This window comes from Sinohyriopsis cumingii, chromosome 10 (assembly GCF_028554795.1).
Source record: "Sinohyriopsis cumingii isolate HCF-2022 chromosome 10, ASM2855479v2, whole genome shotgun sequence".
Lineage (NCBI taxonomy): Eukaryota > Metazoa > Mollusca > Bivalvia > Unionida > Unionidae > Sinohyriopsis > Sinohyriopsis cumingii.
This window is the reverse complement of record NC_142970.1, coordinates 14,542,330-14,556,422: the sequence shown is the minus strand read 5'-3', so window position 1 is coordinate 14,556,422 and position 14,093 is coordinate 14,542,330. Positions and strand designations below refer to the sequence as shown.

The window sequence follows — 14,093 nt, the reverse complement described above, 5'->3', positions numbered from 1 at the left end:
AGTGACAATAATGAATATGCACCCATAAATGTACAATCATGCAACAGTAACTGTACTGTGTCACTGACAGTCAAGAAGTACATACACATATGTGTACATGTAACAAGTTTTCTGTTAAATTTTGAGCCAATAAAAAATTGATAGTACGTCTATACGGTATTTATAGTACTACTTAAAAATGACTTTTCTCTGAAGTCATTCTCTTCATTTATAGATGCCATCTGGACAAAGGAAAACCACAAGGAATTCCATGACAACAAGGACCATATCTTGCTCCTAATGGAGAAATTAAATATCGTTGCAAGGCCAAGGCCATTCACTGAAGAAGGAAATGAGGCCAAGGTATATTAAATAGAAATTCTGAAGTTTTAGTGCTGCACTACCATGTTCTGTATTTACCATACCATGTTCTGTATTTACCCTACCTTATTCTGTATTTACCATACCATGTTCTGTATTTACCCTACCATGTTCTGCTATATTGACCCTACCAGTTCTGTATTGACTCAACCATGTTCTGTTATATTGACCCTACTATGTTCTGTTATATTGACCGTACTATATTATGTTGTATTTACCCTACCATGTTCTGTTATATTGACCATACCATATTATGTTGTATTGATATTGCACTTATTGACCCTACTATATTATGTTGTATTGACCATACTATATTATGTTGTATTGACCGTACTATATTATGTTGTATTGACCGTACTATATTATGTTGTATTGACCATACTATATTATGTTGTATTGACCGTACTATATTATGTTGTATTGACCGTACTATATTATGTTGTATTGACATTGCATGTTTATTGACAATACTATATTATGTTAAATAGGCATGTGGTGTTGATGGGAAGTGATTTTATTTAGTTGAATTAGCAGATATTGTTGATGGATTATGACTGTATTCTGTGAAATAGGCAAGTAGTGTTAATGAACAGGCATATAGTGCTGATGGATAGGCTTATAGTGTTGATGGATAGGCATATAGTTCTGATGGATAGGCATATAGTGTTGATGGATAGGCATATCATAATGATGGAATGGCTTATAGTGTTGACGGATAGGTAAATAGTGTTGATGGATAGGTATATAGTGTTGATGGATAGGCATATAGTGTTGATGGATAGGCATATAGTGTTGATGGATAGGCATATAGTGTTCATGGATAGTGTTGTAGTGTTGATGTATAGGCATATTGTGTTGATGGATAGGCATATAGTGTTGATGGATAGGCATATATTGTTGATGGATCGGCAAATAATGATGTCAATTGCACATCGGAACACAACAATAATTGTCACGATTTTTTCCGTTGCCGGTATCAACTGTATCAGCCATGGCTGGCAGGTAAAATGAAGCTGGTTTTGAATTCGTTGACCCAAGGTCACATGAATACATAAATACATTCTGAGAATGGTGTATAGTGTTGATGGATAGGCTTATGATGCTGATGGATAGGTATATCATGTTGATTGATACACGTATAGTGTTGATGGATAGGCATATAGTGTTGATGGACAGGCATATCCTGTTGATGGATAGCCATACAGTGTTGATGGATAGGTAAATGGTGTTGATGGATAGGCTTATAGTGTTGATGGATAGGTATATAGTACTGATGGTATGATGTGTCTATCGGTAAAATCCAAAACACTGTATCAAAAAAGTAAACACGGAATGTAGCAAAGCAGCTGGTACGTGGCAGTTCACGAAACATCTGCCTTAATTCATTCACAAATTTAATCAACCAAAACATAAAGGGTCTGCTACACGAGTGTACATGATTATGTTTCCTAATGCACCATTGGGCACACGTGTCTTGCACGTGAGTGCAAAATGAAGGTGAGCAATATTGTAAAATATTGAACGATTCTGACAATGTTGTTGTAGGGTTTAACGCTATTTTTCCACACAAAATAGGCTTTGCATGGTGGCCAGTAATAATGGTGGAGGACGAAGGCGGGAAAAGCCTGGAGAGAACCACCGATCCATGAGAAGCTACTGGCAAGCTTTCTCACATACCCACATTGGCTGAATCCGAGACTTGAACCCATGCAGACAGAGGCGAGATGGCAGTGATCCATAACGGAGAGTGCTTTAGATCACACGGTCACTCCGGACCCCTTGTTTGGACCTGAATCCACTACTACTGAACATGGCATCATAGAAACTCACTAACACTTTACTTTGTGAAGTTTGCTCCTAGTAATTGGCTAATTTCAGGCAAAGGAATATCTCTATTGCACTAAACTCCAATAATCAGAGAAGTAATCACACAGATGTAAGAAGTCCTTAAAACTGGGCACTATAACCAAATGCACATACACCAAATTTATTACCTTACCTTTAAAAATATCACTGATTTCGAGTGTCACAAACATCACACTTCTGTGGTCTAATCAAAATTGATGACCTTCCCAAAATCAACCACCAACCCAATTAATGATTGCCAAAGATGATTACGACAAAACTCTGAATCAATGGACTTGTCCCTATTAGCACATCACCCAACATCCGCAACTAAACTTTTTTCTTCTTTTTTCTGAATCACTAATTGCTTATCAGTAAACTAAATGTCTACAATAAACACAAATTAACCAAGCTGAATCCAACATGAAAATGTTCCAACACGCTATTCGGGTTTAAACTCTCTCAAAACAATCTTGGAATTCACTGCAGGAAAGACTTTTCTACACATAGGTCTCTAACAACTAGACAACAAATGTAACACAGGACCATTCCTGTTTGCCCAGCAAAAAAAAAAAAAAAAAAAAAAAAAACTCAGGTCTGCAGTTTGCGTTTCTACCAAGATACACATCTCCCAATAGAAGTTAGTACACCTGTACACAATATACTTTTTTACTCAGTCTGTGTCAGCCGATCCTATCTTCTTACAACTAACTCACTACTCATAAACCAATGCTACAGCCACCAAAATTAGCCATAAGAAAACCACTCCCAAAAGCAAAAGTTTGGAACACCATCACATAAATGATTCAACTATACTGTGGTGTGCAATACCATTACTTCATACTGCAAATTAATTATTAAGTGGTATGAATTGTCCTTTGGAACTTCCCAAATGGACACTATTACATCCAAGCAGACCAATCAAACTATACATAATGGAAAACACACTTGACCATTATGATCATCAAGATGGTAGTGGACAATTTTAAAAATACACTGTACGAAGCAATTTCCAACTGGCAAGTCGCTATCAGGTCAGTGACAAGATAACACAACAAGACCCTTCCTGTGTAAAACAAGGTCTGGTAATGTGTTCTTCAGAGAATAATACATCTCCTACATACCTGAAACACAAGCATGACTTCAGTGCCCAACTGGTGCAACACACATTGTCGTCCACAGACCAACGCTAGACTTGACACTGCCTCAAGCACTGTTTACCACGAGTACTAACTCTACAGGAAGAAAAAGACAGTCCATTAACCTCCAAACAATCATACATAATACCACCACCTTTCTTTCTCAAATTAACTCTGCTTCACTCCAAGCACAACCCAAACAAATATGTTTAATATACAAAACTCTGGATTCAAGCAGCAAACTACTTCTGAAACTATTCTGAATTAACACTGCACACGATTCAATATGTACAACTTATCCATAAGAACATACAAAAAATGGACATGTCATCACATGATTATTTCACTATAATCACACTACTTACAACGGGTACAGATTAATATGACTCAAACTGCATGGCTTATGTATTTCAACCATTTTGACTATTTATCCTGTACCCAACAAATTAACCCTTTACCTTACTGAGCATAGTTACAAAGTGAAGCGCGCTATAAATAAAACACCTGTTACCTAGTCGACTCCATCCACATTCGGTTACCTGTGAACTGTGAAGCAGTGTAGTGTATGTTACGTTTATGCGCTATAAATAGAACACCTGCTACCTAGTCGACTCCATATGCTTACGGTTGTCTATGAACTGTTAAGCAATGTAGTGTATGTTACATTTAACAGCAATTTTAACCATTTTACATTTTTGGTACACATCTATTATATGTGGAAAAATTTAAGAGTAAAGTCCAATTGTCATAGCAATGTAATTATTTATCACGGAAGGATTTTTTATGTGCTTTAAAATCTTGAGAGAACTCGTTCACCATCTTGTCAGTGAGGCCGCATGACCAACCGTAGCTGCTATTTCTCATACTCGAAATTTACAAGTTTTTCGTCTGTGTCTAAATCACTAAGTCATCTGAATTTGATAATTTATAAAAACTAATTGATGCCTACATCAATATCAGAGCATTTACCTAGGTTATTGAATATTTCATAGTTGTGATTCTAATCATGAAAACTTTGTAAGAACTGAATGAAATCTGCGACTGCCATTTTGGAGAGTGGAGATTACGACCAAGTTACTTTAAATAACAGATATCGACCAGTGCATAAACAGTGACCACTTGATCTGATGTAATTGTCATTCACAGAAATGAATGTAGTATCTAATGGGGGGTCCCCAAAAACCGATTTAAAATGGCAGATTTTTACAGCCGACGTAAAAAGGCTCTTCGATGCGAATGGTGTAGATGTGTCCAAATACGCTTGCATGAGGTAAAGGGTTAATAATGATGGGGAAGCAATTATTACCCTCCCATAAACATTCAACAGTTTAAAAAAGTTGGTCTTGTCTTGAATTCCAAGTAGAGTTCCAATAACTCGAGGGACTCTTGCTTACATTTGGCCAAAACAGAAATTGATTTCCTACCAATATATTTTTTCTATATAGACTAATGATCGGTTGTCATTATCATGATTTCTGTTATTATTACTACAGCCAACTTTATGGCATTCAATTTTCATGAAAGACAAATTAAAATGTGTTTCCAGTCAGCCAACCATCGCTGTTTTTTTTTTTTTTTTGCTGACCGTTGCACTTTTTTTCCCCCAGATATTTTACAAATTTAAAAAAAAATCCGGAAATTAATTTGTGCATCCAGTTTAGCCCAATACTTGATGCATTAGTACATTATATATATATATATATATATATATATATATATATATATATATATATATATATATATATATATATATATATGTATATATATATATGCTAATCATTATCGTAATTAATGTTAAAAAAGTATCTGAATAATTTTGAAACCAGTGCAGTAGGAAACACACATATGTTTACATAATGGGGGACAGGAATTTAGTTAAGTTGTTCATCAGATCTTTGTGAACCACTCTACAAATGGTATGCTTTAGTGACCCAGTGTTTTACACAGAATCCCAGATCTCAGCAGTGCTCTAATTGTAGGCATGGTATATATATGGCATTCTGTCTTTGTGTTATTTTCAGTGGTTTTTAATTGTAGGCATGGTATGTATATTGCATTCAGTCTGTGTGTTATTTTCAGTGATTTTTAATTCTAGGCATGGTATATATATGACATTCAGTCCGTGTGTTATTTTTAATTGTATAAATGGTTTATATATATGGCATTCAGTCCATGTGTTATTTTCAGTGATTTTTAATTGTATACATGGTTGATATATATGGCATTCAGTCCATGTGTTATTTTCAGTGACTTTTAATTGTAGGCATGGTTTATATATATATAGCATTCAGTCCATGTGTTATTTTCAGTGATTTTTAACTGTATACATGGTTTATATATATGGCATTCAGTCCGTGTGTTATTTTCAGTGATTGTTAATTGTATACATGGTTTATATATATGGCATTCAGTCCATGTGTTATTTTCAGTGATTTTTAACTGTATACATGGTTTATATATATGGCACTCAGTCTGTGTGTTGTTTTCAGTGATTTTTAATTGTAGGCATGGTATATTTATGACATTCAGTGTGTTATTTTCAGTGATTTCTAATTGTAGGCATGGTATATTTTTGACATTCAGTCTATGTGTTTTTTTCAGTGATTTCTAATTGTGGACATGGTTTATATATGGCATTCAGTGTGTTATTTTCAGTGATTTCTAATTGTAGACATGGTTTATATATATGGCATTCAGTCTGTGTGTTATTTTCAGTGATTTGTAATTGTAGGCATGGTATATTTATGACATTCAGTGTGTTATTTTCAGTGATTTCTAATTGTAGACATGGTTTATCTATATGGCATTCAGTCCATGTGTTATTTTCAGTGATTTCTAATTGTAGACATGGTTTATATATATGGCATTTAGTCCGTGTGTTATTTTCAGTGATTTCTAATTGTAGACATGGTTTATATATATGGCATTCAGACCGTGTGTTATTTTCAGTGATATTTAACTGTAGGCATGGTATATATATGACATTCTGTCTCTGTTATTTTCAGTGATTTCTAATTGTAGACATGGTTTATATATATGGCATTCAGTCTGTGTGTTATTTTCAGTGATTTCTAATTGTAGACATGGTTTATATATATGGCATTCAGTCTGTGTGTTATTTTCAGTGATTTCTAATTGTAGACATGATATGTTTTTGACATTCAATCTGTGTGTTATTTTTAGTGATTTTTCATTGTAGGCATGATATATATATATATATATATATATATATATATATATATATATATATATATATATATATATATATATATATATATATATATATGGCATTCAGTCCGTGTGTTATTTTCAGTGATATTTAACTGTAGGCATGGTATATATATGACATTCTGTCTGTGTGTTATTTTCAGTGATTTCTAATTGTAGGCATGGTATATTTTTGACATTCAGTCTGTGTGTTTTTTTCAGTGATTTCTAATTGTAGACATGGTTTATATATATGGCATTCTGTCAGTGTGTTATTCTCAGTGATTTCTAATTGTAGACATGGTTTATATATATGGCATTCAGTCCGTGTGTTATTTTCAGTGATTTCTAATTGTAGACATGGTTTATATATATGGCATTCAGTCTGTGTGTTGTTTTCAGTGATTTCTAATTGTAGGCATGGTATATTTTTGACATTCAGTCTGTGTGTTATTTTCAGTGATTTCTAATTGTAGACATGGTTTATATATATGGCATTCTGTCAGTGTGTTATTTTCAGTGATTTCTAATTGTAGACATGGTTTATATATATGGCATTCAGTCCGTGTGTTATTTTCAGTGATTTCTAATTGTAGACATGGTTTATATCATATGGCATTCAGTCTGTGTGTTGTTTTCAGTGATTTCTAATTGTAGACATGTTTTATCTATATGGCATTCAGTCCATGTGTTATTTTCAGTGATTTCTAATTGTAGGCATGGTTTATATATATGGCATTTAGTCCGTGTGTTATTTTCAGTGATTTCTAATTGTAGACATAGTTTATATATATGGCATTCAGTCCGTGTGTTATTTTCAGTGATATTTATCTGTAGGCATGGTATATATATGACATTCTGTCTGTGTGTTATTTTCAGTGATTTCTAATTGTAGACATGGTTTATATATATGGCATTCAGTCCGTGTGTTATTTTCAGTGATTTTTAATTGTAGGCATGATATGTTTTTGACATTCAATCTGTGTGTTATTTTCAGTGATATTTAATTGTAGGCATGGTATGTATATGACATTCAGTCTGTGTTATTTTCAGTGATTTTTAATTGTAGGCATGGTATATATACGACATTCAGTCTGTGTTTTTTTCAGTGATTTCTAATTGTAGGCATGGTATATATTTGACATTCAGTGTGTTATTTTCAGTGATTTCTAATTGCAGACATGGTTTATATATATGGCATTCAGTCGGTGTGTTATTTTCAGTCATTTTTAATTGTAGGCATGGTATATTTATGACATTCAGTGTGTTATTTTCAGTGATTTCTAATTGTAGACATGGTTTATATACATGGCATTCAGTCTGTGTTATTTTCAGTGATTTCTAATTGTAGACATGGTTTATAGATATGGCATTCAGTCTGTGTGTTATTTTCAGTGATTTTTAAGTGTAGGCATTGTGTGTTTTTGACATTCAGTGTGTTATTTTCAGTGATTTCTAATTGTAGACCTGGCTTATATATATGGCATTCAGTCTGTGTGTTATTTTCAGTGATTTCTAATTGTAGACATGGTTTATATATGGCATTCAGTGTGTTATTTTCAGTGATTTCTAATTGTAGACATGGTTTATATATGGCATTCAGTCTGTGTGTTATTTTCACTGATTTCTAATTGTAGACATGGTTTATAGATATGGCATTCAGTCTGTGTGTTATTTTCAGTGATTTTTAAGTGTAGGCATGGTATGTTTTTGACATTCAGTCTGTGTGTTATTTTCAGTGATTTTTAAGTGTAGGCATGGCAAATTTTTGACATGCTGTCAGTGTGTTATTTTCAGTGAGTTTTGAATGTGTTTGCAAGTTAGTCCAATTTATAATCAGCTGTCTCTATGGCAGATCCCCAGCTGTAGGTATACTGTATTGATTGAAGTTGTTTAGCTTGCAATGTGCAGTGTTCTAAACCACTGTAATACATTCCTTACACATTTGTTACTTACAGGTTAACACCCATTATATTGGTTTTTGTGTCACATTCCCAGCTCTGGGTATGCTGTATTGATTGAAGTTGTTTAGCTTGCACACTTCATAGTTCTAAACCACTGTCATAAATTCCTAAACACATTTGTTACTTATGGATTAACACCCATTAGATTGGTTTTTCTGTCACATTCCCATCTCTGGGTATGCTGTATTGATTGAAGTTGTTTAGCTTGGCACACTGCATAGTTCTAAACCACTGTCATAAATTCCTTACACATTTGTTACTTATGGATTAACACCCATTAGATTGGTTTTTATGTTAAATTCCCAGCTCTGGGTATCCTATTAATATAATACTTGATCATGCTGTTTATGGCATCACTGTGTTCTTATTCAGTGACAGTAGATCGCAGTGATTTACTCTTGAACACTAAATACTTTACTACCAGCATCACATTAGTGTCAGTGAGATTGTTGTATATGTCACAAGTCTAGTTACAACTCTTGTTAAACTAAACATAGAATTAATTTTTTTTTTACAGATATATGCAATGAAAAACTCAATTCTCTCCTAATACATTTTGACACACCTTTGTGACTGATACTTTATTAGTTTTAAATTGATTGAGACATGGCACTCCGAATACATTTTGACACACCTTTGTGACTGGTACTTTATTAGTTTTATATTTATTGAGACATGCCAAGGCAAAGCTTGCCTGGGATGATTATTGCCAACTTAAAATGGTCCCATCTTAATTGTATTTAAACTTGTGTCACTGAGCAGAAAAAATTTTTGCACACTTACATTTTCAGAGATAAATTAATCTGTGAAGTACACTCTAAATCTGCTCCATGAGCAGTAAATCAATATATTGTGTATTTTCTAATGAATTTTGTAATGTATATTTATTTTATTTGCATCACCTTTGTACATGATTGAGGATAGCAAAGTTCCAGCCTACCTGACTTTTATCATCATTTTAATAGTTCTTTACTGATATTTGAGTTCAAGGTCTATCCTTATTTAAAAAGTTTGAATGTTCTGAAGTTCACGTTGATCCACATCCTGGTCATTTTATTGTATCTTAGATTTTTATATAAGGTTGAGGTGTTCAATATTCATTCCTTCTTTATGTTCAGTCTGTGGAATTATTTACTGTTGCATTCAATTATGACCTGAAAGGAATATTTTATTTTAAAATTATTCATTGGAATTACAAAGTGCTCATTGACATTGTTGACAAACACTAATTGGGGATTATTGTCGATTTATTCAAAGGCATTATGGATTACATCATTGTGATACATCAAGACTATTGGTACATCAGCTTATTGAAACTATTAGTACATCAATTTATTGAAACTATTGGTACATCAACACGTTCAGATTATTGGAATTTGTTTGAAACATTCTATACTTTTGGATTTGTGGTAGAACCTTTATAATTATTAGGGTTTTAATTCACAACACAGTAAATTCATAGTAAATTTGCACTGTTTAACTTAGAGATATTAATGTTTTTGTTGACTTTACTAAACTTGTTGCGTTTTCCCATTTGTTATTTAGTTTAAGACCAAAGAATCATAGCAGTTTGTTTACACAAAGCAAACTTGCACATACAGACATGTACATCTTAAAGACATTCCACCGTACGGTTTCACGCGTGTGTATATCATAAAATGTTTTATTTAAAAATTCATATTATGAAACCAAATTATAGTAATATATTTGTTTGTTGAGCTGAAAATAACCGAAAACCCTAAACATTTTCAATAACATATTGTGACTGAATTAAGTTACTATAGAGAAAGATCCAGCCGTGTATCACAGCTTAAGTTGCTATGCTAAAGGCAGTCAGTTACCAATATAGCACTAATAAATAACAAGCATATAGTATTGCCATGCAGATTTGTATAAAGAAGAAATAAGTGTAATTTAAATTCAAAACTGCACTGGTACTGGGAATGACTACATACTTTATTTTTTATAAAGATGTCAAAATGTGTAAATATTTATCCACTCAGTGACACAACTTTATGTTTGATAGGAGACCTATTTGGGAAATTTTCGGTAGTTATCATGTACATGCACTGTCGTTGCCACTTTCCTCTACGATGGCAATTTGAAAAGAAAATTAAAATAAAGCAATGGTCACCAAAGGTATATGGATAAAACATCTTTGCACAGAGTTCACTTGAATGCCCAGGTATATTTGTTTCATTTTACTATCATAATTTTAATTTTAAATTAAGGCGAATGTCCCCATTAACAAATACGTAATTTTCTTTATCAGGAGGAAAATTACTTCCTTGCCCCATGTATGCTTCAGCAGAAAGCACCAGGAGAGGTCATCTGTCCAAAACCACATGACCAGATGGGGAGTTCATCAGTCCTTTGCTATGTATTCAAGGAAAGTTTTATGCCATTCCCGATCTTCCACAGACTTCTTGCTTCCTGTGTTGCTCACTGGCCAATAGCTACAAAGAAGAAAGAAGATAAACAAGAGAATCAGATCTTTTGTGGCTGTTGTTTTTTCCAGCTGGACCGGCATCACAAACTGATTTTGTACTTTAGAGAACATGTGATCTTTGTGAGGGTCATAAGAATGGGGATAAGGGAAAAGACTCCATCTTCAAAGCAGTGTATTGAGGCAAGAGAGTTCATCACTACCAATCTCCAGAAGATAATTGGAAACCTGGGACAGAGCCTGAACTTTGAGAACTCTATACAATGTCCTGAATACAATGGTGAAAGTGTCAATATCCATATTCCTGTATCCGATCTTAAAGAGAATGCAGAAGTATACTGTGATTTCCATGACAACGTAATTGAGTCATGCAATCTGTTGAAATTTTGGTTCGAAGATCAGGTTAGTATCAGTAAATTAAGGTATTCTCTAAAGCTTTACAAGTTATTACACTAGAAAATATGTGTTATGGTTTCTAAAGTTTTAAAGTTATTTTGATGTTTTGTTTTCATTTTAACTCATCTGGTCATAAGCTACAAAAAGTTATGTTATCCCTCCATTAGCATAATGTTATCGTTACCCTTTGTAAATGAACTGAAAGAGGGATCTGAAACTTTGCAAATACACTCATCTAATAGTCTGGTCGCTGGTAAATGAAAATGGTGATTCCTGGAGATCCAAGATGGCCACCCCAGTGTTATATATGGCTACCCTTGCTGAATAAAAATTCATGTTGACATGGGGTTTTCACCAGAAGACTTGTTATAATATCTGGATGGCCTTAAAAGCAAAATGGTTTGTGATTGGATATGACCACCACAGTGGCCATCTTATTATGACTATTCTTCTTGAATGGAAAGTATTATTGCCATGTGGTTTTCACCAGAAGATTTGTTTATCATGTCTAGTTGGTCTTGGAGGAAAAAGTTCTTACTTGCACATCACCACAGTGACAGTCTTTAAAATTGTATTATTCCTACGCCAAAGTGGATCGTTGTATCTACATCACCACAGTGACACCTTTACAATTTTATTATTTCTATGCCAAAGTGGATGGTTGTATCTGCATCACCACAGTGACAGTCTTTACAATTGTATTATTTCTGTGCCAAAGTGGATGGTTGTATCCACATCAGTTTTTGTACAAAATAAATTATTGTGATGTCTAACTGCTCAGAAATATAAATGTTGCCATTCAGACATTCAGTATGGGTACCACAGTGACTTCAGCATTAGTACATTCCAGGAACTTTTGCTTAGAAATTGTGTTCAATATCAAAAGATTGCCATTGATTTACATTACCCCTCTATTCCACCTGCCCCATAATATTGGGTTTTTGTTGAAATCTAAAACTCCGATAGATTAGTCACTTTGAAAAAGGGGAGAGAACATGTTGAGGGTATGAATTTTTAAATAATATGGACTGAGTAGGCATGGAATGACATTATGTAATGTAAACACATTATACAGTATCACCTATATCATGCTATGTAATGACATTACACATTGTAAATGTACCATACCTGGGATGAATAGGCATGAAATGACACAGTATTATTTACATCATACTGTGTGATGACATTATATTTTGTTATAATTTCAGGAACAATCTGGAGATGTTGATGCTTGTAAGTATATTACATTGTCTTGGTCATAGTTCGATTTGTCATATCACCCACGCCAGTTGGATATCCCCACGTTGGTAATAATGTTTTTTCATAGCAAGCCTAAACAAACCAGTTTGACCTCTCCAAGTTATAAATGTAATAATTGTTTTTCATAGCAAGCCTGAACACACCAGTCGGTTCTCCCCAAGTTCGTAATAATGATTTTTCATAGCCAGCCTAAACATACCAGTCAGATCTCCCCAAGTTCGTAATAATTGTTTTCATAGCAAGCCTGAACACACCAGTTGGTTTTTACCAAGTTCGTAATAATGGTTTCTCACAGCAAGCCCGAACACACCAGTTTGACCTCTCCAAGTTAGTAATAATGATTTTTCATAGCCAGCCTAAACATACCAGTCAGATCTCCCCAAGTTCATAATAATTGTTTTCATATCAGGTCTGAACACACCAGTTGGATCTCACCAAGTTCGTAATAATGTTTTTTCATAGCAAGCCTAAACACACCAGTCGCATCTCCCCATGTTCGTAATAATGGTTTTTAATGGCAAGCCTGAACACACCAGTCGGTTCTCCCCAAGTTCATAATAGTTGTTTTCACAGCAAGCCTGAACACACCAGTTGGATCTCACCAAGTTCGTAATAATGCTTTTTTTATAGCAAGCCTGAACACACCAGTTGGACCTCTCCAAGTCAGTAATAATGGTTTTTCATAGCAAGCCTAAACACATCAGTTGGACCTCTCCAAGTTAATAATAATGGTTTTTCATAGCAAGCCTGAACACACCAGTCGGTTCTCCCCAACTTTGTAATGTTTTTTTTTTCATAGCAAGCATAAACACACCAGTCGGATCTCCCCAAGTTCGTAATGTTTTCTCATAGCAAGCATAAACACACCAGTCGGATCTCTCCAAGTTCATAATAATGGTTTTTCATAGCAAGCCTATACACACCAATTGGATCTCTCCAAGTTTATAATAATGGTTTTTCTTAGCAAGCCTGAACACAACAGTTGAATCTTTCCAAGTTCATAATAATCAGGAACTGATATGACTTATTTTTATTTGTTGTTTTTATCAGGATCATTGTCTATCTTGCATGTAATTCGTGTTGTAATAAGCTGGAATTTTGCTGTGATTATGATCTTCTTTTATCAAATAGTATATTATGTTTTATCAAATAGTATATTATGTTTTATATCAAATAGAATATTATGTTTCATCAAATAGAATATTATGTTTCATCAAATAGAATATTATGTTTTATCAAATAGTATATTATGTTTTATCAAATAGAATATTATGTTTTATCAAATAGAATATTATGTTTTATCAAATAGCATATTATGTTTTATCAAATATTATATTATGTTTATGATCAGGATCATGTTTTAGTCTTGTCCGCAATGAATGTTGCAAAACATGAGACAATAGGAAATGTAGTTACAAATGTATGTCTAGTCATTCATTATTTGTTCATCTATTTATCCAGCAAACATTTCGTTAT

General features: G+C 33.7%; 1 protein-coding gene across 1 annotated transcript in view; it reads left to right on the top strand.

Moving 5' to 3' along the window:
* Window positions 1–13,636, top strand: part of LOC149789632 (putative serine/threonine-protein kinase pats1) — a 95,720-nt gene extending 82,084 nt beyond the window's left edge. Inside the window, exons 5-7 of the mRNA XM_089973343.1 lie at window positions 215–342; window positions 10,788–11,363; window positions 12,566–13,636. Coding sequence (XP_089829469.1) covers window positions 215–342; window positions 10,788–11,363; window positions 12,566–12,619 — 758 coding nt within the window. The 3' untranslated portion in view covers window positions 12,620–13,636. The remainder of the gene's footprint in view (window positions 1–214; window positions 343–10,787; window positions 11,364–12,565) is intronic.
* The last annotated feature ends 457 nt before the right edge of the window (window positions 13,637–14,093 follow it).